The following is a 27,433-nucleotide window of genomic DNA, read 5'->3' on the forward strand; positions in this document are numbered from 1 at the left end:
AGACCAGCGCTGCAATAACTGATCGCAGAGAGAACGCTGAGAAAATGGCCGCCGGAGCGAAGAGAGGGGGCGGGACTTGCTTGAGGAGCGGGATCTTTAGGGCCATAGAGACCTACAGGGGAGGGGACACACAGTGCAGTGGGGAGTGTCCCTCCCCTGTACAGAATGGCCGCCGGGAGGAGCCGAGCCTGTCCCTCTGCATGAGTGACATGCGAGGGCAGTGAAACAGAAACTAGGCCTCCGGCGAAGCCGGGGCCTAAATTTGAGCGGCGCGGCCGACGCGCAGGCACCATCGGCGCGGTTCTCAGGCGACAGCTAGAGAACCCGCCGGAAATGTCAGTAAACACAATAAGCACACTCTCCCCCAACAATAAAGTACAGGGACCCCGACATCTAAACGTCTCAGGTACTTAGCTGCTGAGACGCAGGGCCAAGTCCCTGGGGATGAGTGCTCCGGTCCAGCAGGGTCCTGAAGGGCTGCGGATGGAGACCGGTGTCCTGCCAAGCATGGAGACCGTGCTGGCTCCCGCCAGAGCCCAGGAGGGATGGTGAAGGAGCACGGCATGTAAGGCTCCAGCCTAGGAATCAACCTTACAACACCGCCGACACAGTGGGGTGAGAAGGGACATGCCGGGGGTCCAGACATGGACCCCACTCTTCTATCTCGTTCCAAAAGGAAAAAATCATATGAGAATGCATGTGTGGATGTATGCCTCCTGAACACAAAGCGATAAACTGGCTCGGTCTGCTCACCAGGGGGTGTATAAGCTCAGGGGGAGGAGCTACACTTTTAAGTGTAGTACTTTGTGTGTCCTCCGGAGGTAGAAGCTAAACACCCATGGTCTGGGTCTCCCAAAGGAACGATAAAGAAAACTGGTGAATTGAAATTTGGAGGAATAGGAATAGTATCTGACATGTGACATGCATAGTAAAATGCTAGAAAAAGAAATAATGAGAATAATCATTTTTTTAAACCACTGCAATTCCTGCAAGTCTACCAGACAGGATAGTCCACACCGTAATCAGTGCAAGCACCTTCATGTGTCCATAGCCACTGCACTGAAGCCATGTTTCCATCACCATTTGCATCCTAAGCATTAGAAGGCTACACAATATACCACATTTTCCTCACAGTTAGCTCTTGCTTGATGTGCTCAATTGTGGCTTCCAAAGCCCTTGTGCCACGAGTAGCTTCATCTTCCACAGCTTTGACAGTCTTTAGTAGGGAAGTAACATTAGTCACCATAACCTGCAAAAAGTAATCATAGACTTATTATAGAATGCAACTAGATTTACTAAAGGAAACATGTTCAACTTTATTTCCAGGATGACCGACATCAGCATTATAGTGCAGTGGTCTCCAACCTTTCTTACTGAGCATCCCATTTAGCTTTGATACAGGGTCGGAATCCATATCCAGAGCCCCCCACCTCCAGAGTAGTGACATCCATCTCCAGCTCTCATACACACACCTACAGCTGCCAGATCCACACACACACAGCTCTGCCGGATCCACACACACACAGCTCTGCCAGATACACACACAGCTCTGCCAGATACACACACACACAGCTCTGCCAGATCCACACACACACACAGCTCTGCCAGATCCACACACACACACAGCTCTGCCAGATCCACACACACACACAGCTCTGCCAGATCCACACACACACACAGCTCTGCCAGATCCACACACACACACAGCTCTGCCAGATCCACACACACAGCTCTGCCAGATAGGTTACTATTAGAGTTGAGCGAGTACCTAACTAATCATACTTGCTATACTCATAACGAGGACTGTCTAATACTCGCGTATTCATTCCGAGTAGCGTGTGCAATGCAAGTCAATGGGGAATACTCGCAATGTAACGATTAACCCAAATTCCCCTCTATTCACTACTCGCACAAATATTACAGCATTTGGATTACTCGTTACATTGCAAGTTTTTCCTCATTGACTTGCATTGTGCATGCTATTCGGAATGAATACACGAATATTAGACAGTACTCATTAGGAGTATAGTGAGTTTGAATAGTTAGGTACTCACTCAACTCCAGTTATCATTAAGTCATTTGGCCTTGTCATTACCTTTGCAGCACTCTTTAACTGATACATGGATGGATCATCAGCAGCTTTGCCAGCTGCACCTTTTGTGGCTCCAATTAGATCTCCAAGAGCCTTTGCTACATCCTTGATGGCATTGATTAGTACCACCTAGATTAGAAAGAAGCAAATCAATTTCAATTTTTGAAAACGTGCAACAAATCCATTGTGCGGTCTTTAATTCATGCTATTAATCCTCACGGTGGCACAGGAAGCAGCAATACGTCACAGTGCAGAAAGCTGCCCAACATACAAGTAACATCCTTTACATCAAGATGAATCTTAAAACATGAGACATTTCTCAGCTATCTGAAATGATACAATCTCTAAAAACCCACTTAAAATATTCTCTGATTGAAAGTTCATCTTTGATAGGAATATACGATAAATCACTGGAATTATTAGTTTGTGAATGGCATAAAATGATACACTTGCTGCTATGCAAATATGACGCAAAACCAAGGTAAATAAAGTGATAAGGGGACCTCCTTTTGCCTCACAGTTAAAGCCCCTACACATAATAAAGTTGGCTATCTAATGAATATGGAACTTTGCAACTAACAAATTATGTTGAGAGAAAAGGATTGGCAATTTGAATTCAAGTATCCAATCATTTTATTTCCACAGATTATAGGCTGCAGTCAGAAAGGACTCAGCAGATTACTCACCTCTCACCATGATTATAGGCTGCAGTCAGAAAAGGACTCTCAGCAGATTACTCCCCTCTCACCATAAAGAACACTAGAATGTTTAGTTAAGCATTCATTTGCATGGGTGAGTGAGGCGAGTGGTCAGCCAATTGCTAGTCTAGACATTTGACAATGTTTCAGTCTCACTAGGGAACTTGGACCTGCAATCATTCGATTGCATGTATTTTACACTGCAATACTAAATGATGTATTCAGTCAAAGGCTGGACTTCATAGGTATCTCAATATGGTAGCAATGGGGCATTGAAAGGGCCCTTGGCTGCCATGGTAACAAATTGGCACCCGCAATGTGTCACGGGTTGAGGAGGGTTTAATCTTATGCACTAACCAAATAAAAATCAAAGGTTTCTTTTAAGGATTCAGGATCGTGCAGGATTCATTATAAGTAGAGATGAGCGAACCCATTCATTCGGCGGGTGCTTGTGAAGTGACCGCGCACGGTCATAGAAAATTACTTACACGCAGCGATGAGCAGTGACGTCACTCAGGTTATTTGCGGTCACAGCGGAAGGTTCCTGCGGTCCTCCACCTGTGATCGCAGGTAACCTGACCTCAGTGAACTAAGTGACCTGAGATCAAGTAATCTGATCACAGGTGGACGACTGTGGGAACTTCTAGCTGGGACCGCAAATAACCTGAGTGACGTCACTGTTCATCACTGAGGCTCATTTTCTGCCTGAAGCTCAGAACGGGTGGTCATGTTCTATGCCCACATGCAGTCATTTCAGATGTAGCAGAGCTGAAATCATCAAGGGATCTCATGTAGATTATGGCAGACATGTGTGTTTTGGGGGTTAATGAAGGGGTGAAAGAGGGTGGGGGTTGTTGTATTTTATTTCAAATTACAGAGTTTTTCAGTGTTTGTGTTTATTTCTTTTCATTTACAGATTAGTAATGGGGAGGGTCTTGGATGCCTCCCCTTACTAATCTAGGGCTTAGTGGCAGCTGTGAGTTGATAATAACCCCTTATTACCCTGATTGCCATAGCACTAGGGCAATCGGGATGAGCCGAGTAAAGTTTTGGGATTGTGATGCGACAATCCTGGGTGGCTGCAGGCTGATAGTTTTAGGTGGGAGGAGGGGCAATAAGCATGGGTTTCTATGGCCTGAGAATACCAGCTCCCATCATGGCAGGGTATCACAATTGGGGAGGACCGCAGACTGTAGCCTGTAGTTGCCTTATATGCGTTATCTGTGCTGGGTATCATAATACGGGGGACCCTATGCCAATTTATTTATTTTTACGTCAATCTAGACACACAAACACACACAACACCTTTGATTGGTTGCAGTCAAACAGCGCCCCCAGCATGCGTGACAGTGTCTGACTGCAACCAAACGCTGGGATTGCCCGTTGGCAGGGGAAGCAGTGCAAAGGCAAGAAAAGAATGAGCGGCCCCAGAAATACAGTGAGTGGCCTGGAAGAAGAGTAACAGCCGTGCGGAGACCGGTAAGTATAAAGCACTTCCTCTAATCCCACTATCCCTTCTACCACCATTTTTAAGCGCCTGATATGGTCCCCTTATGCTGCTAAGATCAATTCCGGACCCAAACCGTTTTGTTTTTTTGTTTGTTTTTTTTTTTAACACCGTTGGACATGCCAATCCTGGGTATCTGCGACTCCCATCACTAGTAGCTAAGTGTAGAATTTAGATACAAATGCCCCACCTATAGCTAGTTATTTGTTTTAAATTACCAATTTTACCGAATTGTTTTTAAGAGAAAAACAAGACATTGCTATATTCAAAAGCCAAAATTCTACATAATAGGTGTGTTCTAATAATCTTTAAATCAATATGATCAGCAAACGCATAGAAGTGATAAAGATAAAGCTTAGCAAAAAGCACCAAGGCCAGTGTGTACCCAGCACAATGCTTACTATTTACGAAGCATGGGCAGAACTCACAAACCCATTTGCTAGACTATGAGCGGACAAGAAGCTGAAGAAGCAGAATGTAGCGTATTAGTGCAATAGTCGTTTCAACTGCTAATGATGAAATAGAAGCAGCAGTACTAGGAAAACAAGTTTGATGTCGAACATTTTCCTCAGTGTGGAAGTCATGTATGAAACAGTGAATATCAGTATCAGAGGATCAGTAGGCTCGACTAACATGTTTATTTCAGAAAATACTTGCATTCCTACTACAATTATGCTGTGCTGTTCCTATGTTATGCCTCCTTATCATCAGCACTTTTCAACCCTAACAGAATGTGGACACCTTTTACCAGCAGCATTGCCAGCCCTCTTTATAGGTATCCATCACAGTTACTGATGTTAATTATACAGCTCCCGTCACAGTTATTGATTGTATACTAAACATCAATTCGTTATTTAGAAAATATAGAGGAGAGTACAATCCCAGTGTTCACACAGCAGTCAGGGGGAGTACTGGCTCTAGCTGCAATGTGATCCTGTACTTACGCATCATAGGATTTACAGCAGAACACAGAAGAATAAAACGAAGGGTGAAAATTACTGACTGAAACACAATCAGTTGAGGGTGCAGTAATGGGGAGAGGGGGAAAAAAATGATACTTCAAGGATGTTATTGTGTCAAACTAAGAATACAGTCATATGGAAAAGTTTGGGCACCCCTATTAATGTTAACCTTTTTTCTTTATAACAATTTGGGGTTTTGCAACAGCTATTTCTGTTTCATGTATCTAATAACTGATGGACTGAGTAATATTTCTGGATTGAAATGAGGTTTATTGTACTAACAGAAAATGTGCAATCCGCATTTAAACAAAATTTGACCTGTGCAAAAGTATGGCCACCCTTATCAATTTCTTGATTTGAACACTCCTAACTACTTTTTACTGACTTACTAAAGAACTAAATTGGTTTTGCAACCTCATTGAGCTTTGAACTTCATAGGCAGGTGTATCCAATCATGGGAAAAGGTATTTAAGGTGGCCACTTGCAAGTTGTTCTCCTATTTGAATCTCCTATGAAGAGTGGCATCATGGGCTCCTCAAAACAACTCTCAAATGATCTGAAAACAAAGATTATTCTACATAGTTGTTCAGGGGAAGGATACAAAAAGTTGTCTCAGAGATTTAAACTGTCAGTTTCCACTGTGAGGAACATAGTAAGGAAATGGAAGAACACAGGTACAGTTCTTGTTAAGCCCAGAAGTGGCAGGCCAAGAAAAATATCAGAAAGGCAAAGAAGAAGAATGGTGAGAACAGTCAAGGACAATCCACAGACCACCTCCAAAGACCTGCAGCATCATCTTGTTGCAGATGGTGTCAATGTGCATCGGTCAACAATACAGCGCACGTTGCACAAGGAGAAGCTGTATGGGAGAGTGATGCGAAAGAAGTCGTTTCTGCAAGCACGCCACAAACAGAGTCGCCTGAGGTATGCAAAAGCACATTTGGACAAGCCAGTTACATTTTGGAAGAAGGTCCTGTGGACTGATGAAACAAAGATTGAGTTGTTTGGTCATACAAAAACGCGTTATGCATGGAGGCAAAAAAACACGGCATTCCAAGAAAAGCACTTGCTACTCACAGTAAAATTTGGTTGAGGTTCCATCATGCGTTGGGGCTGTGTGGCCAATGCCGGCACTGGGAATCTTGTTAAAGTTGAGGGTCGCATGGTTTCAACTCCGTATCAGCAGATTCTTGACAATAATGTGCAAGCATCTGTGATGAAGTTGAAGTTACGCAGGGGATGGATATTTCAGCAAGACAATGATTTAAAACACCGCTCCAAATCTACTCAGATATTCATGCAACGGAACAATTACAATGTTCTGGAATGGCCATCCCAGTACCCAGACCTGAATATCATTGAAAATCTGTGGGATGATTTGAAGCGTGCTGTCCATGCTCGGCGACCATCAAACTTAATTGAACTGGAATTGTTTTGTAAACAGAAAAGGTCAAATATACCTTCATCCAGGATCCAGGAACTCATTAAAAGCTACAGGAAGCGACTAGAGGCTGTTATTTTTGCAAAAGTAGGATCTACAAAATATTAATGTCACTTTTATGTTTAGGTGCCCATACTTTTGCACCGGTCAAATTTTGTTTAAATGCAGATTGCACATTTTCTGTTAGTACAATAAACCTCATTTCAATCCAGAAATATTACGCAGTCCATCAGTTATTAGATATATGAAACTGAAATAGCTGTTGCAAAAACCCAAATTGTTATAAAGAAAAAAGGTTAACATTAATAGGGGTGCCCAAACTTTTTCATGTGACTGTATTACAATATAAATGCCATATAGTTAACTTTCTAACGTTTTGTTACACAGCATAGAAATATTCATACATGAGCCCCATAAAGGATAAGAGAATATTTCCTTCAACTAATGATCCATACTTTATAATACCTACAAAATACCACCTTGTTATATGAAGTTTCTCCTTTATCCAAGTCCTAGCATTAAGCTAACATCATGTAAATTTATTTTAGGTGGTGATAGCTAAATGGAAATGGTCATGAATATTTAGAAGCCATGTGCCTTCTATAAATGTACTGAAAGTAAAGGAAATTTCTCCAGCGTATATTTGCTTGTACAGAATGTTTTGTTTGCATTCAGCAAATCAGTTTGTGTAAACCCCCCTTAGATTTTGCTCATGTGTTGAAAGCATAGCCATACAGTGGCATATATCATTAATAAGCCACCATTGTGATAATAAAAAAAAATGTTTAATTCTATATCGTACTTCTATCGAGCTCACTTTTACGCAATTCATGTCCAAATTATATGATTAGTTAACGGGAACCTATAATCCTGAAAAATGCTAATTATCTGCAGGTAAATAGGCTTACAATGCTGACCGACCGCTTTACTGAAAGTGCGGCTACTGGAAGAAACACTTTGTTCACCTGGGAGATGCTGGCTTTCAGTCACAGAGGCATTGTAAGCAGTGATTACAATCACCGCTATAGACAAGCCCCGGACACGGTGATTGACAGTTCACCGTGCACAGATGAGTTGTAGAGCCAGCTGTCCAAGTGCCAAGGGAATACATCTTACAAAAAAAGCTGACTATAGGCTACACCTAGGAAGCCGAAATCCAGCTATTCAGTTAGTCCAAAAGCAGTAGGTGGTGCTAAACCAAGAACTCCTCTCCGTTCCCCCCACCCAACAAACACATGAAACGTGCTGTGTTTCCCAATTAACAAAAAAAAAAAAAAATGGACGTTAAGTACCAAAAATCTATTTTTTCTCGGTCGCTTCATTTTGGGACACAGAAACGTTGAGACATCCTAAAACTTTCCCTAGGGAGGAAAAGCGAATAGCAGTACTGGAGAAGGAAGATAAGCAATTCCTCAGGTTAATACCCAAGCAACTGCTGCTTGTAGTACCCTTTTGCTAAGACTTGCATCCTGAGACGCAAAGTTAGGAGCTCCACAAGGATGTGGAAAGAACACTAACTAGTAGACCTATGGAATAGAAAAACAGATACCTGAAGAAGTAAGACTCAGGAGGCTGTGTCCTGGCAGGATTGCCCTAGCTTAGCCCAATTTTCTAAATATTGAAACCTGAAAATATTGGTAACCCTAGAGGCAGTCTGACCTTTGTTAGGGCATACAGGATAACCCACAAGGCAAATGATCTTTTTTTTTAAATCCGGTTAATTTTTATTATTAAAAAAAAAAAACTAGCAAAACTGACAGCATGCCTTTCTTCTGAGCCCTGGTCGTGTGGCCAGAACAAGTACAGTCGTGGCCAAACGTTTTGAGACAGACACAAATCTTGGTTGTTACAAAGTATGCTGCTCTGTCACGCAGATTGAATTAGAAGACCAGAATGGTTGCTTTAAAAGGGGGCCGGTGCTTGAAATCATTGTCTTCTTTAGTTATCGCCTGCAGTCATCATTGGTTTGCATTAAGTGAGTTTTACAGGCAAATTTTCAGATCATCAAGAACAACAAAGAAAGATGTTCAATTGCTGTGAAGAAGTCTTCAGTATGTCCAAAAACCTCCAGCAAGTATCAGGATTGTCTGCTAAAGAGGATTTATCTACAGGATTAGTTGAATACAAGTTCAGCGCTTGCTTAGAAAATTCAGCTGGTGTCTCTATTTATATGTACCACGTGAGGCAAAAGGCATTTGAAGGCTGGGCTAGTGTCAAAAAAGGTAGCAAAGAAGCCACTTCTCTCAAAAAAAACAACAAAAAACAAAAAAAAGCAAAAAAAAACCAAGCTGACTGACATTCTGCAGGAAGTACCTGAGTTGGACTGTAGGGGGCTTGGTTATTTTTCCTCATGAAACATGATGCCTCTTTAAGACTCTATGGGAAATCTGGAAGAACGATTGTTCAGAAAAGAAAAGGTAATAGCTTCCATGGCTCATGTGTCATGTGCAAACAGTAAACCATCGCCGGTCTATTAATGTGCGGGTTACTCTTCATCCAAGGCAGTGGACTCACTCACTATTTTGCCTAACACTGCCATGAATAAAGAAATATATCTAAACATTGTTGAAGAGTAAGGCTATGTGCGCACGTCGCGTAAAAACATAGTTACGCTGCGCTTTGTAGCGCAGCGTAACTGCATGCGTCCTGCGTCCCCTGCACAGTCTATGGAGACTGTGCAGGGGCCGTGCGCACGTGGCGTTTAAGAGCGCAGCGCTTCGGCTACTGCCGAAGCGCTGCGCAAAAAGAAGTGACATGTCACTTCTTTCCTGCGCTTTGCCGGCAGCTCCTGCACGGTCTATGGCAGGAGCTGCAGGCAGAGCGCATGGAATCGGCGCTCACTACGGACATTTCTGCAGCGATCTAAAGCGCACATGTGCTCTTCAGATCACTGCAGAAATTTCTGCAGGGCTTGTACGCAACGTGCGCACATAGCCTAACATCTCCAACAATCCAGGTGCAATTTGGTGATGAAAAATATGGTTTCCATCATGCTGGAAAAAGTATCACAAGGAAAAAAGTGATAACTACTTGGTGAGCAAAACATTGCCATCTTGTGTCCATGGCCAGGAACCTCCCTAGATCTCACACCCAAGGACAACCTGTGGTCAATCCTCAAGAAGTGGGTGGACAAACAAAAAACACAGAAAGTGTGCTACTTCCAATCCTGATTAAGCAAGAATGGGTTGCTATCAGTCAGGATGTGGCCCAGCAGCTGATATCTAGCACACTAGACTGAATTGCAAGTCTTAATGTGGGTCAACACTGTACAGTCATGGCCAAAAGTTTTGAGAATGACACCAAAATGATATTTTCACATGATCTGTTGCCCTCTGCAATTATATTTCTGTATGTGATGTAAACATCAGACAAACACAATTAAAAAACAATCATATTATGAGTACCAAAAGGTTATATTGACAGTTAGAATGAGTTAATGCAGCAAGTCAATATTTGCAGTGTTGACCCTTCTTCAGGACCTCTGCAATTCTCCCTGGCATGCTCTCAATCAACTTCTGGACCAAATCCTGACTGATAGCTGTCCATTCTTGCATAAGCAATGCTTGCATTTTGCCAGAATTTGTTGGTTTTTGATTGCCCACAAGTTCTCAATGGGATTAAGATCTGGGGAGTTTCCAGGCCATGGACCCAAAATCTCTATGTTTTGTTCCATGAGCCATTTAGTGATCACCTTTGCTTTATGGCAAGGTGCTCCATCATGCTGGAAAAGACATTGTTGGGCGCCACACTGCTCTTGGACAGTTGGGAGAAGTTGCTCTTGGAGGACATTCTGGTACCAGTCTTTATTCATGGCTGTGTTTTTAGGCAAGACTGTGAGTGAGCCGATTCCCTTGGCTGAGAAGCAACCCCACACATGAATCATTTCAGGATGCTTAACAGTTGGCATGAGACAATACTGGTGGTAGCGCTCACCTCTTCTTCTCCTAATAAGCTGTTTTCCAGATGTCCCAAACAATCGAAAAGGGGATTCATCTGAGAAAATGACTTTACCCCAGTCCTCAGCAGTCCACTCCCTGTACATTTTGCAGAATATCAGTCGGTCCCTGATGTTTTTTCTGGAGACAAGTGGCTTCTTTGCTGCCCTCCTTGAAACCAGGCTTTGCTAAAGCAGTCTCCGCCTCACAGTGCGTGCAGAAGCACTCACACCAGCCTGCTGCCATTGCTGAGCTAGCTCGGCACTGCTGGTAGTCCGATCCCGCAGCTGTACCAGTTTTAAGATACGGTCCTGGCGTTTGCTGATCCTTCTTGGGTGCCCTGGAGCCTTTTTGGCAACAATGGAAGCTCTCTCCTTGAAGTTCTTGATGATGCGATAGATTGTTGCCTGAGGTGCAATCTTTGTAGCTGTGATACTCTTCCCTGTTAGGCCATTTTTGTGCAGAGCAATGATGGCTGCACGTGTTTCTTTAGAGATAACCATGGTTAACTGAAGAGAAACAATGATACCAAGCACCAGCCTCCTTTAAAAGTGTCCAGAGGTGTCATTCTTACTTAATCATGACTGATTGATCGCCAGCCCTGTCCTCATCAACACCCACATCTGTGTTAATGGAACAATCACTAAAACAATGTTAGCTGCTCCTTTTAAGGCAGGAATGCAATGATGTTGAAATGTGTTTTGGGGGTTGAAGTTCATTTTCTTAGCCAATATTGACTTTGCTGTTAAGCTGATCACTCTTTATGACATTCTGGAGTATATGCAAATTGCCGTTAGAAAAACTTAAGCAGTAGACTTTGTAAAAATTAATATTTGTAGCATTCTCAAAACTTTTGGCCATGACTGTAAATAGTAAGTCTTTGAGTATAAAGAACTTATGATATGTATAGAATCCTTCTTCAGAAATCATAGAAACATCTGACAAGATCTAAAAACTATGAAGCAGCAAACCTTTCAAAAAACAATATTTGTGTAAGCCTCAAAACTGAAGCCACCACTGTAGTTTCTAACCGCATATGCGGTATTGCCTCCTTCGGAGAAATTGTGTAACAAGTTGTGGTGTCCATTTTATTCTATTACCCTCACTTTTTTTTTTTTTTATTCATGGGCAAATGTTATAAAATTCTACGATGTAAGCTGCCTGTGTTGATAAAATTCTGACTATGCATATAGACAAATTCCTTGACTGTATTTTCCAATAATAGGTCAGTTTGTTTTGTATTGCTGATGCGGCACTTCAGGTGATCGGCAAATGGCACCCAAATTCTATTTTACCCAAATCTGCGTTTCAAACGCCAAATCTCATTTCTTACCTCTCGAGCTCTGATATATGCCCAAACAGTAGTTCAATACAACATATAGAGCATTGCCATGTTTAGTATGAATTGCATAAGAAATTGTGGGGTCCATTTTATCCTATTAAACCTTGTGCAAATTAAAAAGTTAGGGCTACAACATTTTAGTGGAAAAAATGTAATAACCTTTTGTGTGGTATGACTATCTAGTTTACTGGAACAAAAAATTCAACGTTTGAAAATTGCTAATTGTTCCAAACTTTTTAGCAAATTTGATATATTTTTCATACACAAATGCGAAAAAAATTTCAACCTAAATTTGCCACGAACATAAAAGTACAATATCAAAGTTGAAAAATAAGGCTCAGCTAAAAAGGACAAAATGGTCTCTGACACTACGGGGTCAGGCAAAGAGTGAAAACCACTTGAACAAGTTTTGAAGTGAAATGTGATGACCTCTTGTATGTTGCATCAAAAAAAAACAAAACAATAAGGTTGCTACTTGGTACATCTCATCATTTCTCTGCAAGAAACAGGAGGCAAAAGGTGTAATAAAACAAAAGATAGTACTGCTGCTTTATTTAGTGGTCTAAGTGAAGTTAGCAAAACAGCAAACAGGTGGGAAGTTATAGAGGGCTTTACCAGTGGAAAACACAAAATGTATCCTAGTGCAGTGCTGTGGGGGCCCTTCTAAAGCCTTAAAACTTAAAGAGGTTGTCCACTACTTATATATTGATGGCCTAACCTTAGGCTAGGTCAGCAATGTCTGATCAGCCGAGGTCTGACACTAGACATTCCCACCAATCAGCTGTATATGTGCTAGCAGGCAGCCAGGAATGCTCAGTTTCAGAGCTGCCCTGTCAACTGAGAGTGGCCACGGCCAGGTACTACACATCCGCCTCCCATTCAAGTCAATGGAAGGCAGATGTTTCTGTACCCGGCCACAACCACTATTTGTTTACGTGACAGATCCGGAACAGAACATTTCTGGCTGCCGGCACAGTAAACAGCTGATCGGCAGGGGTCCGGAGTGTCGGACCCCAATCAATCATTGATGACATACCCTAAGGATAGGTGATTACTGTAAAAGTAGTGTTTAACTTCTTTAAGACCGACTTCAATAGCAAAATAAGGGAAAAGGTAAGGGGTATATAGAACACACGGGCCAAGCGTGTTATAAGACTATACCCGACAGTGCTCCGTGTTCATTTGGAATATCTTTTCCAGACCAGGACGTCTTATTTGAAGGTAGATATAGAGCTGGAGGGCGTATAAAGGAAAGCAGGAATAAGAGACTTAAATGACACATTTCTGATCCTACACGGACGTTGCTGGTCTTATTCTTACACTTCAATTGCTTACCTGAGTTTCAGGGTCATCTGACCCCAAGCTTGCTGCCCCCAATTTCACCACCTCTGCTAGCTGTGTGATAGTGTTGGCTGATGACTGAGCAGCTTGTGCCAGCTTATCCTGACTAGATGCTGCCCCAGATACCAGCAGCTTCGTATCCTCCACAAGAGCCTTGGCAGTCTTTAGGATGTTCTCTCTGTAAGCAGAAGAACCATAATGTAAAGACAACTAAGGCAGTTTGATGAAAAATGTTAGAGGCTTCTCCTTCACTTGTCATATGTTCTGATGTTACTTTAATCAGAGGCGTATCTAGGGGGGGCTGGCGGGGCTTCTGCCCCAGGCGCAGCTGTCAGACCACCTGATGCTGCGCTGTGAAAAATGGTGGGGACAGAGGGTGGGGAGTGGGAATTATCAGTGGACACAGTATGCGGAGATAGAGGGGGGGCAGTATCTTAAGACAGTATGGAGGAGAGGGGATGGGAAGGGAAAAGTATCTATAGACACAGTAGGGGTGAGAAGGAACTATCTTTGGACACAGTATAGGGAGAGAGAAGATGAGGGGTGATGTATGGGGAGAGGGAGGATGCGGGGTGATGTATGGGGAGAGGGAGGATGCGGGGTGATGTATGGGGAGAGGGAGGGTGAGGAGTTATGTATGGGGAGAGGGAGGGGTGAAGTATACAGACATGGTATGGGGAGCAAATGGGAAAGAAATTTTGAGGACACAGAATAAAGAGTGACATGGTATGAGGAACAAGTGGGCAGGATGGGGAGTGAGGTGGAAAAGTATAAGGACACGCAGAAGGTAGTGAGGAAACTGTAAGGGATGAGAAAAATGTGAGGGGGCACAGAATAGAGACTGGGTAGTGGAGTATGGAGAGGGGATAGTATCAGGAGACAATGTGAGGCCAGTGCGCGGAGGGGGGGGAGTGATGAGAGGGCACAGTATAAATACTGGGCAGTATAAGGGGACACAGTGTGTAAAGGACAGTGTGAAGAATAGGCTCAATAAGGAAAGGAGAGGGCAGTGTGGATGGCATGTACCATAAGAGGGACAGTGTGGGGTCATATTTCGTGCAGAGAACACAGTGAGGGGCCATTATTTATTCTAGGGCACAGTGTAGGGCAGATATTTTTAAATAGGAGTATTCTAATTCTAATTCATTCTGCTATTTTTTGGGGCATAGAGTCAGGATGTGCTGCAGAAGGCCAGAGAAGATGGAAATCTGCAGAGACGAGATGTGAATGTGAAAAGTCATCATGGTGTCATGACAAGGTGAAGAATAGAAAGAAACGAGTCAGAGACAACATCATCTATAAGATACCGGAATGTAAATGTTTATTTGTGATAATGACTGTTCCATCATTAGGCCTCGGTCCCACTTGCGCATTGCTTCTGATATGAGAGCAATGGGACCCCCACTGATCAGCTGTTCTTGGTGCAGGTGGCCGGAAATGCTTATTTCTGGATCTGCTCCGTCCTCTGATAGGGTCCGCAGCCGGGTACTGCACATCCGCCTCATTGATTTTAATAGGAACCTGCTGCCACTATCAGAGAAGACGGAGCAGATCTAGAACTGAGCACTTACGGCCTCCTGCTACCACCGGCATGGCATCTAGAAGTGGTGATTGGCGGGGGTGCCAGGTGCCGGATCCCGACCAATCAGACATTGGTGACCTCTCCGAAGGAAAGGCCTTCAGTGTTAAAGTAGTGGACAATCTCTTTAATAAAATCTTGTGCCGTATGACAAGTTAAGGGTTACTATGTTTTTATTTATGTTGTTAGGAGCATTAAAGGTGTTGTCCAAGTTTGTGATAAGCCTGCAGTCACTCCTTGTGTCACTCAATGTGACTGCAGCCTTCTGAATTCTCACAGTGTGCACACTGCATGCTGTCAGGATTCTCTAATGCCGGCAGTAACAGTGGGAGGTTATGAAGCTGCAAGTATGCGATTTACATAGATGTGGTCACGTGCTGAACAGACATACTCAATGAAAATGAAAATGAATTGACTGAGGCTGGACACATCAAACCAGAATGTGGCCAGAAGTGTACAAATCTCATACTTGTGCTCACATGATCGTCCACTCGTCACTGGCACTGGAGAATCCTAAAAGTGTGCAGAGCATGCGTTGTAAGAATTCAGCAGCTTGAAGTCACGAATAGTGTCACTGGAGACTTTCATCTCTAATCTGGACAACCACTTTAATTACAAAATTAAGCAGTGTAGTATCCTCAGTTCTAACAGCGTTTAATATACCCACTGTCACAATTCAGCCCTGCTCGCTGGTCACCACATGGCCACTCCACTCATAAGTGATTTTCATACTTGCATGTGACAATTCGCTTTTCTTCATGCGTTTTTCATTGAACATTGAGAGAATTATTAAGAGAAGCTCGTTAGCACGTGACTAAGTGTGCAAATCATTTATGAGGGATGTCACAAAATGACCACCCAAACTTGCTTGGTGAAGGGAGGGGTGCCAAACTGAGTTCTTGCCCCGGGTGCTGGAAAGCCTAGATACACCTCTGCCTTAATGTTTGAATATTATGGTTTACACACTTAGTTATTTCAGGTTTTTTTACGACTTTAGCAATAATGTCTATTTGGAAAGCCCACCAATATTCATTTGGCAGGGTCCTACAGTGCCCTATATTATGTACTGTGGCTTATTCCAAACTGCACCACTGTCCCTTCATTGGAACAAATAAGTTGGAGGTCCCAGAGATCAGAAACCCATCAATTAAACATTAATGACATACCCTGGAGGATATGTCATCAATGTTAAAGTCTCTGAAGACTCTTTTAGGATCTATAAACTATCCTTTCACCAACACGGTATCCTATAGCAGTCACAAGACTGTCAACCAATTTTAAGCTATTGATCCAATTATTACCATTACCTGTGGTCAGCAAACGATTCCTTGTTCTCTGAGTTTAGTGTGCCAGCCGTAGCGAACATAATGGTAGTGTCTAGATCAGCAATAATGCCGGATACAGCCGTGCCTGCTGTAATGCAGGCTTGTGTGCCCTTGTTACCTGCCTGCAAAGCTGAAAGTACCAGAGATACCTGGGCAGAAAAATAATAATCAATTACGATGAAATATTTTATTGCTAATAAGGCATTCCATTAATTAAAATTATAATAATAGTAATAATAATAATAAAATATGAACTAACTGACTGCAGTAAGGCTACTTTCACATTGCATTTTTCCCTACGTCCACAGGTTCCATCGGGGCATCCGTCCGGACCGCCCCTCCCCCACTCTGCAAAGCGTGCTCCGGACGCATGCGCCCGACAGGGCCATTCACTGTTATGGAGTGCACTGCGTTAGCGTGTGCTCTGTTTTGTGCCATTTTTTGCACATATAAGTTTCTGCAGACGGACACCCGAACGTACTCCTCATGTCTCAAGTCATACACCATTGGCAAGTCTGAGAGTGGTGTGCAGTTTAAAGAACCTTCGGATTTTTCCTGACTCAGAGATGGTATACTTTTGTGGCTTATCTTTATTACAAGAAAAATATTCTTTGTATTTTAAAAAAGTTTTTAATTAAAGCTGTGTTTCCATGGAAACGTGAAGGTGGATCATTCCTTTGTTCACCTGTGCCTCAGACGCTGAACAGCAGCAGGATCTCGTGCTTCAACACCGCCAGGAGCGCGGACGTCTTGGGGTGAGCTGGATATTTGTTTCTTTGCACTTATGAGAGCAGCCCCCGTCAAAAAAAAAATAAAAATCACAAGGTAGTTACACTGCATCAGCAAGGTCTCTTCCCAGGCAAAGATTTCCAAGCAGACTAAAGGTACCGTCACACTAAGCAACGCTCCAGCGATCCCACCAGCAACCTCACCTGGCAGGGATCGCTGGAGCGTTGCTACACGGGTTGCTGGTGAGCTGTCACACAGGCAGATCTCACCAGCAACCAGTGACCAGCCCCCAGCCAGCAACGACGCGTGGAAGCGATGCTGCGCTTGGTAACTAAGGTAAATATCGGGTAACCAACCCGATATTTACCTTGGTTACCAGCGCACATCGCTTAGCGCTGGCTCCCTGCACTCCTAGCCAGAGTACACATCAGGATAATTACCCGATGTGTAGTCTGGCTATGTGTGCAGGGAGCATGTAGCCGGCACTGGCAGCGTGAGAGCGGACGCTGGTAACGAAGGTAAATATCGGGTAACCAAGGAAAGGGCTTCTTGGTTACCCGATATTTACATTGGTTACCAGCGTCCACAGAAGCCGGCTCCCTGCTCACTGCACATTTAGTTGTTGCTCTGTCGCTGTCACACACAGCGATGTGTGCTTCACAGAGGGAGAGCAACAACTAAAAAATGGTCCAGGACATTCAGCAACAACCAGCGACCTCACAGCAGGGGCCAGGTTGTTGCTGGATGTCACACACAGCAACATCGCTAGCAACATCACTGTTACGTCACAAAAGTCGTGCCTCAGCAGCGATGTTGCTTAGTGAGACGTGGCCTTAAGGTTTCTAAATGTGCTGTTCAAGCTCTTTAAAAAAAACTCCAAGACATGGGCAAAGCTGAGGACTGTTAACACTCTGGTTTGCCATGGAATCCTAGTGATAATTTCCCTAAAAAACAAATGTCCAACAGTGCCATCACTTCACAATTGACAACAACCAGTGGGACCCAGCTACATCTATACACCGTTCGTAGAATTCTGTCCAAGGGACTCCACTATGTAAGAAAACATAGGAACTAGGGTGAAGAAAATGGCAGTAGAGTTAAAATAGCTTGAGAGCAGTACAATGAGTATCTGAAGGCAACAGTGAAGCATGGACGAGGTTCCTTCAAAGTTTTAGGTTGCGTTTCAGCAAATGGAGTAGGGCATGTGGACAAGGTTAATGGTGTCCTCAATGCTGAGATATACAGGCACATACAGTACTTACCTATGGTGTAATAGCATCAAGGAAGAGTTAGATCGTCTAAAATTTATTTTGCAACAGGAAAACAACCCAAAAAAATACATCCAATGTCAATAAGAATGATCTTCAGAGTAAAAAACATGGAGTCCTGGAAGTGATGATATGGCCCCACAGAGCAGTGTTCTCAACATCATTGAGATTGTCTGGGGTTACACAAAAGAATTTACAAAAATGTATATCCACAGAAGATTTGTGGTTAGGTCTCCAAGATGTTTGGAACAACCTACCTGCCAACTTTCTTCAAAAACGATGTGCAAGAGTATGTAGAAGATTTGATGCTATTTTGAAAGTAACATGCGGCAACCACAAATATACATATGATTTAGATGCATCTTTTGTTCATTCACTTTTTTAAAATAAACTGGTAAGATGTGCAGCATTTTTTTTTAGACCTTTCTACAACTTCTACAAATGATGTAGAAGACTTTGTTGTACTATGTGTTAGCAAATACAAATATTCCAGCTAAAATTAGTTTTTGACAGTTCAATCTGGTATGGGCTACACAAAAACATCTGATTGCTAACTATGACGTGTATTCCATAAGGTCACCTTTTCTGTCACAGCTCGGGCACACTCAATCAATTCCCGCTTAGTGTAACTATCAGATGGGCAGATTTGCAGAGCTCCAGCCTTCTGTACCAAAAATATACAGCCATGTCCTAGGTCCTGAATTCTTGTCTTGATCTGAAACCCAACCTGCAAAAGAAACTAGTGTCAGAAAATGCAGGATCACAGATCCACCTTCATGACACATAAGGTAATTATTTAAGAGCAGAATTAATATGACCATTTATGTTACCTCTTTAGGTTCTGCTGTGGCAGCAGCCATTCGACCCTGGACAGCCAAATTTCCATAGTCACTAGTCACCTGGGAAGCCAAACCACCAAGTTCCTCTGGATTTGTTACGGATTTTGTCATCTAAAAACAAAGAAATAATTAAATAATATATGTCTGTCTATCTATAGCTTTTCTAGAATTCTATTGTAAGTGAAAATATATTGAAAGCTATATATTAACATAGATGTATGTTTAGTTGAGTACTTTATATTGAACACCTGTCCAATCAGTTGGAGTGTAACACCCAGCCCCGACGATCATCTGTTCTTGGTGTCGGGGGCGGAAAAATGTGATCAGTTGTGGAGCAGAACTACGCGGGGTGTGGCAACAGCGGGGTGTGGCAACAGCGGGGTGTGGCAACAGCGGGGTGTGGCAACAGCGGGGTGTGGCAACAGCGGGGTGTGGCAACAGCGGGGTGTGGCAACAGCGGGGTGTGGCAACAGCGGGGTGTTGAAGATCTATGCCTATTTAGGTAAATATGGCTGGACCTTTAGAACCCTGCTGTGGCCAGTATACAATTAATGGAGATGGTTATTTCCACTGAGCAACTTGTCATATCAGTCCGCCACTGGGACCAAAGGCAGCTGATCATCGTGGTACTAGGTGTCGCAAGCCCACTGATCTGATGATAATGATCTATCTTAAGGATAGGCCATAAATAAAGTACTGGACAATCCCTTTAAATTATAGATGCACACATACTATCTTTGGATGTACATAGAAAAAAATAAAATAAAACATTGAGTTCTCTGACAAATATGGTAGGAAGTTTTCGCGACTAATTAGGTCTCTTCATCAGGAATGGTGAAAACAGAATATCTCACGAGCCATATAAAACACAAAAAGATGAGGATGAGAGCTGTAAATAAGATGAAAAGGCTTTGTCTTGTGAGACATACACTGTTTTACAATTCTTATATTCCTCTGATTTCTTGTCATGCACATTCCTTCTTACCATCTCTTGGGCGGTTACAGCGATTGCCTTGGAGTATTTAACACCAGTGGTTTGGTAATCCACAAACGTTCCTGTGGGTTCTGGTGGGGTCCCTTCATCAAGCTGCAACATAAAAGTTTGAATAAATATAAACCCATTAAAAACTTTTCTTATAGCTAAGAGATCTTCAACATCTACTGAAACGTATCTATAGTAAACATCCACATAAAGAACATATACTGACATTGCAGGTAGGTACCATAAGGGGTATGCTGACATCTACATTTTCACAATGTTTCTTGGACAATAAATAACTCCAGAACAGATCCATTTAGTAGTATAAAACAAATCAATATTGCAGAAGGCAGGAAACCCCGCCACTAAAATGCTACATGAATTTAAAAACCTTCCTGCCAAGACAATACTACAAGGACCCACCTTGCTCATGGCATCTGCTATGGAATCCACCATGCCTCCCACCATGCCAACCTCACTGGCAGCCTCATTCAATGTGATCATAAGGTCATCCACGGCTTCCTTCATCAGCTGAGCAGCCTCTGCAATGGCGTCATGCGTGTGTGATGCCTGTGAAAAGTGGATATATAAAGTTATGTAATGTTTGGAACGACAAAATATTTATACTTTGTTTCACATGTCACAGACCTACGAAGTAACATGAATAAATGTGAATACGTTTCAGAATGGGCTTCAAAATACACAGATGGATAATGTATTTCTTCTTTCTTTAACCCCATACAATCTGTACTCTACAGATCACCATCTTATTCAGTCTCATACAAGTCCTGTCTGACATAATGTACGGTATATTTGTGTCTGAAGGTACATTTGTGTATGTAACTTAGGTGGAGGAAAAGACATATTGGCCTTCATGGTAACAAAGGGTCTCCTTTCTAACAATACAAAAAATTAGATAATCTCTTTCCTTTCCAACTCATCCCAATATTTAGATATAGGTTTGCTTTCTTTGGAGAGCATACTTGACATGAATGTCATCAATAGCAATAATTTGGGCTACACAGATTTTAACCTAAAAACCACTCTAAGCCTGGCTGTAGATGATAGTGGGTTTCTTCTTGACAAAATATGTAGAAAGGTAAATGCCAGCACAGAAAGAGTCTTGCATACCTTGGGGTTTCCACCACCTTCCTTGGCTGCATAAAGCATCTGTAGTGCGGACTCTGCTAGTGTCTTGGTTTGATCCAGCACGGTCATCTGTTGCTGATGGTCCAAGATTTTAGAAACTAGGCCTACGGCTGCTTGTATCAATGGCTCAAAATATCGGGCAAGTTGGGTGACCTGTTTTAAATTAAAAGGAAAAAAATACCATGCCTTACAAATTCATCACTGCCGAATACCCTTCTAAGAAATAATCTGAGTTTAAAAAGCTGCCATGACAAATAGACAAACATTTGTAGGGAAAAAACAATGTCATATCACTGGGCTTTGACAATTAGCACTGAAATAAGCAATGCAAAGATGTTGCAATGCTTTCAGCCATATTTATGTAGAATCCCGGCTTCATCCAAAATATCTTTATCAACATGGACTGGTGGATCAATGTAGATTGGTAATAAGTGGACATGAGAAATTTTAGGATTTTGTTTTTCTGCACCGATGATCTTTTTATTTCAGCTCGTTTTATGCCTTAGGTGCCCTGGTACAACCTCCCTCTATGGCCACGGTGGAGGACTCTACCCTTAGTATTTCACCACAGTTGCTACTGTTCATGAATGGTAAAATGCTGCAACATTTTTAAAGGTGCTGTGAGAGGGTCATAGAATTTTGATAGCAAAATTTGTCAACAAAGTATCTTTATGTCATTCTATTATGGAACCATACAAGTTTATCAATATAGGAGTAAAGTTATAAGCGGAAGACTCCTATGGTGCAGTGTATTTTCAGAGAACTCATTAGTTTTGAAACGTTTGGGGTTTTCTTTTTGCTTTCCTGCCCCCCTTATACACATATTCACAGATATTTCTGTAATGTGTGTGGCCGGGTTCACGGTTATACATCATATTCACTGCATTCTTACAATCTGGATATTCTGTTATACTCAATTGTGACTATACGAATGTTGAAGAATGTGAATAGGGTTGTTATAACATGGAAAAAAACAAATCTCAATTATTTTCATTACGGCCTCTGCCCCTCATATCAGTTCCACAATTATCCCCTATTTAATTTATTATGTATTAAATCATGCTGGCACTAGCAAGTGAGCACAGGGAGCCTGTATAATGCTACAATCACAAGTCATCATTTGTCATGTCTTCTTTTATACACAATTCTTTATAGGAGAATACTACATGCACTTTATTTACATTTTTATGACTGGAGAACGTGGTTATCGCATATTGAATCCATGTTTGTGGTATTATATGATGTTTTACATTCTGAAAGGAGTCACGTCATACAGACCTTATGACCCAGCTGGGCTGCTTCTCCACGTGCGGCTGTTGTAATAGGATCTATTAGGTGACCGATCTCTTGTACCACAGATGATAACTGTTCCTGAAGAGCCTTAAACATGAAAAGCAAAAATCAGCCATTTATGTCACATGAATGAGAATTTTCTGTAATTTAAGAATATATTTTAAGTTACACTTATACCATTTGTTGCCAAGGTACCAATGCACCTTAAAAGGAATCTGTAAGTAGGCTCAACCCTCCTAAGCCGTCAATATGGGCATGTAGGTCATAGACAGCTAAAAAAAAGGGATACCTTGATATCTAGAATGCAATGTCTTATTACAGTGAAATCCATGATACACTTAATATGTAAATGAGCAGTTAAGATTTATGGGCTGAACATGGATCTGCCTTAGAATCTGCCTCAAAGCTTAATTTAAATGAAAGGAGGAGTTACCAGAGACATGTAAAGCAGGAAAGCAGACTGTCAGTCATTACATGTCTCCCACTGGTAACACCCCCTTTCATTTAAATTAAGCTTTGGAGCAGATTCTCAGGGAGATCCGTGTCCGGCCAACAGCTGATTTACATATTAGAAAAAACATGGATTTTTCTGGAATAACACATTGGATCGCAGATATCAAGGTATCATTTTAAGTAACGTTCTAGGACCTACATGCCCAGATAGATGGTTTAGAAAGGTTGATCCTACTGACATATGACCTTTCAATAACTACCCCCCAAAAGGCTTATTTAGCCGACAGCTGACAGTATTTAAATGCTTAAATGTTTAACATGTACCATGTTCATTGTAAACACTGTTAGAATCTTTTGTCCAGAATTAATAAACTGTTCCGCATGTGCTTCTTATTACCTCTACCATTAATCTTATTCAAGAAATCTCAGGCAGAAGCCATCCACGGATACATTCAATGGTATCAGATTTGGCTTTAGAGAGCATAGAATTGGCTTTTTGGCAGACACTGCAGATGTGCTTATTCTACATTCTATATCCCTGAAGATGACAGTCATGGTGATACATGGCGGAGAAGCTAGCATTTTTCTATGATGCCATCCTGAGTGTCACTTAAGTCATTATAATATTTTGGTTAGTAGAGGTAATATTTGCATTTAAAGGAAACCGGTCAGCACATTTTTTACATATGGAAAGTAGTGGTATAACCTTGTTGATACTTGTACCCCAATAAAAATGTTCCTTTTTTTTGTAGAGAAATGATGTTCTATCTTAAGAAATCTTGTATAGAAGCCATATGTAAATCAGACTGGGAATAGTGGGCTTAGAAGAAAGGTTGGAATGCAAAGGGGCAGTGTCAGTGCACTTGAACTGAATTGCACAAGACTTCTGCAAATATTTGTCACGACTGGCACGTCAGCTCCCTACAATAAAAGGTTTTTTCCTATTGGGGTCCAAGTGCCTATGCAACCATAATTCTCCACAATTAAAAATGTGCCGACAGATTCCCTTTAATAAAAAACATTTTCGTGTAGTTCCAGCACTTAGGGATATCTGTTGTTGCTTGGTAATTTTATATATGAATCAGAGTACAGAAGGCTTTTTCTCAATAAATCGCGGACTCAGGCTGTATGTGTTTTAGCTCTGTTGCAGAGACACAAGAGAAATCCTGAAATTCATTCCCCCAATAAATGTAGTGATTCTGATAATACCGTTATATTTTGGAGTTGACAGGAGTAAAGCTGGCGTGCATCATCCACTAATCACTGACTATTACCTCTAGAGAGATGTCATCCCGCATGGCTAGATTCTGACTGACACTTGCGAGAGATGCTTGTTCAATGTCTCGAACACACCGGTTGATGCTGTCGATGGACTGGTCACACTCTCTCTGCCCAGGAGCCTTGTCTCTACAATAGTACAGGGCTTTTTAATTAAAATAAATAACAAAACAGAATTCAGAAGAACAGTGATCCGCATTTCTCATCTCTAAAGGGTAAGCATTAATCAAGAAACAATTAGTCTACTGAATCAGAGTAAAAATCATATTCGGCAAAACAAGGATTGTGGTTCTCCAATATGTTCTGAAGTTGATTAGCAGGTCGCCTCTGTAGACTCTACACAGGCCTTATTACTGCAGCATTTCTGTTGTGTTAATGCTGCATGTAGTGGAGAAAACCGCAACAGAAATAATGAATTTAAAGTGTGGATTTTCTCAAAAACATGGATGACTTTTTCTAAAATACTATCCACAATGCTGGTGTCTGGCAAAGCCAAATGGAAAATCTGCTTTGTATCCCACACATGTAGCATATGACAATTTCCTATTTAATGTAACACTAGATATGTAAAACAAGGGTAAAATTGTTTGAAAAAGATGATTTTTATATACTTTCGATACTTGACCTAAGTAACCATATTGAAAAAAATCCATCATGTACAGTTTTTTCACAAACACTAACTCCATAGGCTTCCAAAAGAACAGAAAGGAATATCTTTCATACTTTTCTCAAGACAGTGCCGCAGTGTATTGCAGTGATGTTCCTGGGCTGATGGAAAAATGTAACATTGAGTACAATGTGAGCAAGTGGAGACTTTTTTTTTTTTCTTATGAACCAATAAAAAGTCTGAAAGCTGCCACTGTACAAAGGCAACAAGTATGCCTCAGTGTCTGAACAAGTATGCCTCAGTGCCTGTATGGCATTCTGTGCACTTGAAGGAAATCTATGAGAATTTAGACTTTATTTTCAAGAAACTTAACTACGAGGAACAAGGACAGTCAATATGTGGTGATTTGAAAGTTCTCTCTTTGCTTCTTGGGCAGCAAGGAGGATACACAAAGTAGCCATACTTTTTGTGTGAATGGGACAGCCGGGATAGGACTAAGCTATGGAGCCAAAAAATTGACCAACAAGAACAGCTTTGGAACCTGGACTCAAGAACATCGTTGCAGAAACCTTAGTGCATCCCACTAAAGTTATCCTGCCACCACGCCACATTAAGTTTGGACTGATGAAGCAGTTTGTGAAAGCTCTACCAAAAGAAGAGACTTACAGTTAGGTCCACAAATATTTGGGCAGTGACACAATTTTCGAGCGTTGGGCTCTGCATGCCACCACATTGGATTTGAAATGAAACCTCTACAACAGAATTCAAGTGCAGATTGTAACGTTTAATTTGAAGGTTTGAACAAAAATATCTGATAGAAATTGTAGGAATTGTACACATTTCTTTACAAACACTCCACATTTTAGGAGGTCAAAAGTAATTGGACAAATAAACCAAACCCAAACAAATATTTGTATTTTCAATATTTTGATGCGAATCCTTTGGAGGCAATCACTGCCTTAAGTCTGGAACCCATGGACATCACCAAACGCTGGGTTTCCTCCTTCTTAATGCTTTGCCAGGCCTTTACAGCAGCAGCCTTCAGGTCTTTCTTGTTTGTGGGTCTTTCCGTCTTAAGTCTGGATTTGAGCAAGTGAAATGCACGCTCAATTGGGTTACGATCTGGTGATTGACTTGGCCATTGCAGAATGTTCCACTTTTTTGCACTCATGAACTCCTGGGTAGCTTTGGCTGTATGCTTGGGGTCATTGTCCATCTGTACTATGAAGCGCCGTCCGATCAACTTTGCGGCATTTGGCTGAATCTGGGCTGAAAGAATATCCCGGTACACTTCAGAATTCATCCGGCTACTCTTGTCTGCTGTTATGTCATCAATAAACACAAGTGACCCAGTGCCATTGAAAGCCATGCATGCCCATGCCATCACGTTGCCTCCACCATGTTTTACAGAGGATGTGGTGTGCCTTGGATCATGTGCCGTTCCCTTTCTTCTCCAAACTTTTTTCTTCCCATCATTCTGGTACAGGTTGATCTTTGTCTCATCTGTCCATAGAATACTTTTCCAGAACTGAGCTGGCTTCATGAGGTGTTTTTCAGCAAATTTAACTCTGGCCTGTCTATTTTTGGAATTGATGAATGGTTTGCATCTAGATGTGAACCCTTTGTATTTACTTTCATGGAGTCTTCTCTTTACTGTTGACTTAGAGACAGATACACCTACTTCACTGAGAGTCTTCTGGACTTCAGTTGATGTTGTGAACGGGTTCTTCTTCACCAAAGAAAGTATGCGGCGATCATCCACCACTGTTGTCATCCGTGGACGCCCAGGCCTTTTTGAGTTCCCAAGCTCACCAGTCAATTCCTTTTTTCTCAGAATGTACCCGACTGTTGATTTTGCTACTCCAAGCATGTCTGCTATCTCTCTGATGGATTTTTTCTTTTTTTTCAGCCTCAGGATGTTCTGCTTCACCTCAATTGAGAGTTCCTTAGACCGCATGTTGTCTGGTCACAGCAACAGCTTCCAAATGCAAAACCACACACCTGTAATCAACCCCAGACCTTTTAACTACTTCATTGATTACAGGTTAACGAGGGAGATGCCTTCAGAGTTAATTGCAGCCCTTAGAGTCCCTTGTCCAATTACTTGTGGTCCCTTGAAAAAGAGGAGGCTATGCATTACAGAGCTATGATTCCTAAACCCTTTCTCCGATTTGGATGTGAAAACGCTCATATTGCAGCTGGGAGTGTGCACTTTCAGCCCATATTATATATATAATTGTATTTCTGAACATGTTTTTGTAAACAGCTAAAATAACAAAACTTGTGTCACTGTCCAAATATTTCTGGACCTAACTGTAAGTACCTGAACATCAAGTTTCAGGGACTATTTGAGGCAGACCCGAAGGCTTTTTTGTTGTCCAGATATTCGTAAATTCACGAATGAAGACGTGTTTGAAACAAAAATGAAAGTTGTTGAGAGAAGGGCTTGGGATTCTGTTAAAGAAATTGAAGAAATTTTTAGGTAAAAATAAAGATTCAAAATGTAACTCCATTGTGGAGAACATGCTGAAACATCTCAAAGCCTTGGGTTGTCTGATCAATTCAAAGTTACATGTTTTACATTACCATTTTCACTACTTTTCTGAAAACCTTGGT

The 27,433-nt window shown here is 41.9% G+C and overlaps 1 protein-coding gene across 2 annotated transcripts in view; it reads right to left on the bottom strand.

The window, feature by feature from the left end:
* The window catches only part of TLN2 (talin 2), a 406,458-nt gene that overhangs the window by 33,703 nt on the left and 345,322 nt on the right, over positions 1-27,433 (bottom strand). The window contains exons 39-50 of one of the 2 annotated variants that reach the window (XM_075345523.1): positions 24,207-24,339; positions 22,465-22,566; positions 21,169-21,339; positions 20,461-20,607; positions 20,044-20,145; positions 19,050-19,169; positions 18,800-18,946; positions 16,205-16,371; positions 13,313-13,496; positions 13,139-13,210; positions 2,096-2,221; positions 1,133-1,249 (exon numbers count right to left, since the gene is read on the bottom strand). In XM_075345523.1, coding sequence (XP_075201638.1) covers positions 1,133-1,249; positions 2,096-2,221; positions 13,139-13,210; positions 13,313-13,496; positions 16,205-16,371; positions 18,800-18,946; positions 19,050-19,169; positions 20,044-20,145; positions 20,461-20,607; positions 21,169-21,339; positions 22,465-22,566; positions 24,207-24,339 — 1,588 coding nt within the window. The remainder of the gene's footprint in view (positions 1-1,132; positions 1,250-2,095; positions 2,222-13,138; positions 13,211-13,312; positions 13,497-16,204; positions 16,372-18,799; positions 18,947-19,049; positions 19,170-20,043; positions 20,146-20,460; positions 20,608-21,168; positions 21,340-22,464; positions 22,567-24,206; positions 24,340-27,433) is intronic. The other variant, XM_075345524.1, reaches the window with a different exon arrangement.

This window comes from Anomaloglossus baeobatrachus, chromosome 4, assembly GCF_048569485.1.
Source record: "Anomaloglossus baeobatrachus isolate aAnoBae1 chromosome 4, aAnoBae1.hap1, whole genome shotgun sequence".
Taxonomy (NCBI): domain Eukaryota; kingdom Metazoa; phylum Chordata; class Amphibia; order Anura; family Aromobatidae; genus Anomaloglossus; species Anomaloglossus baeobatrachus.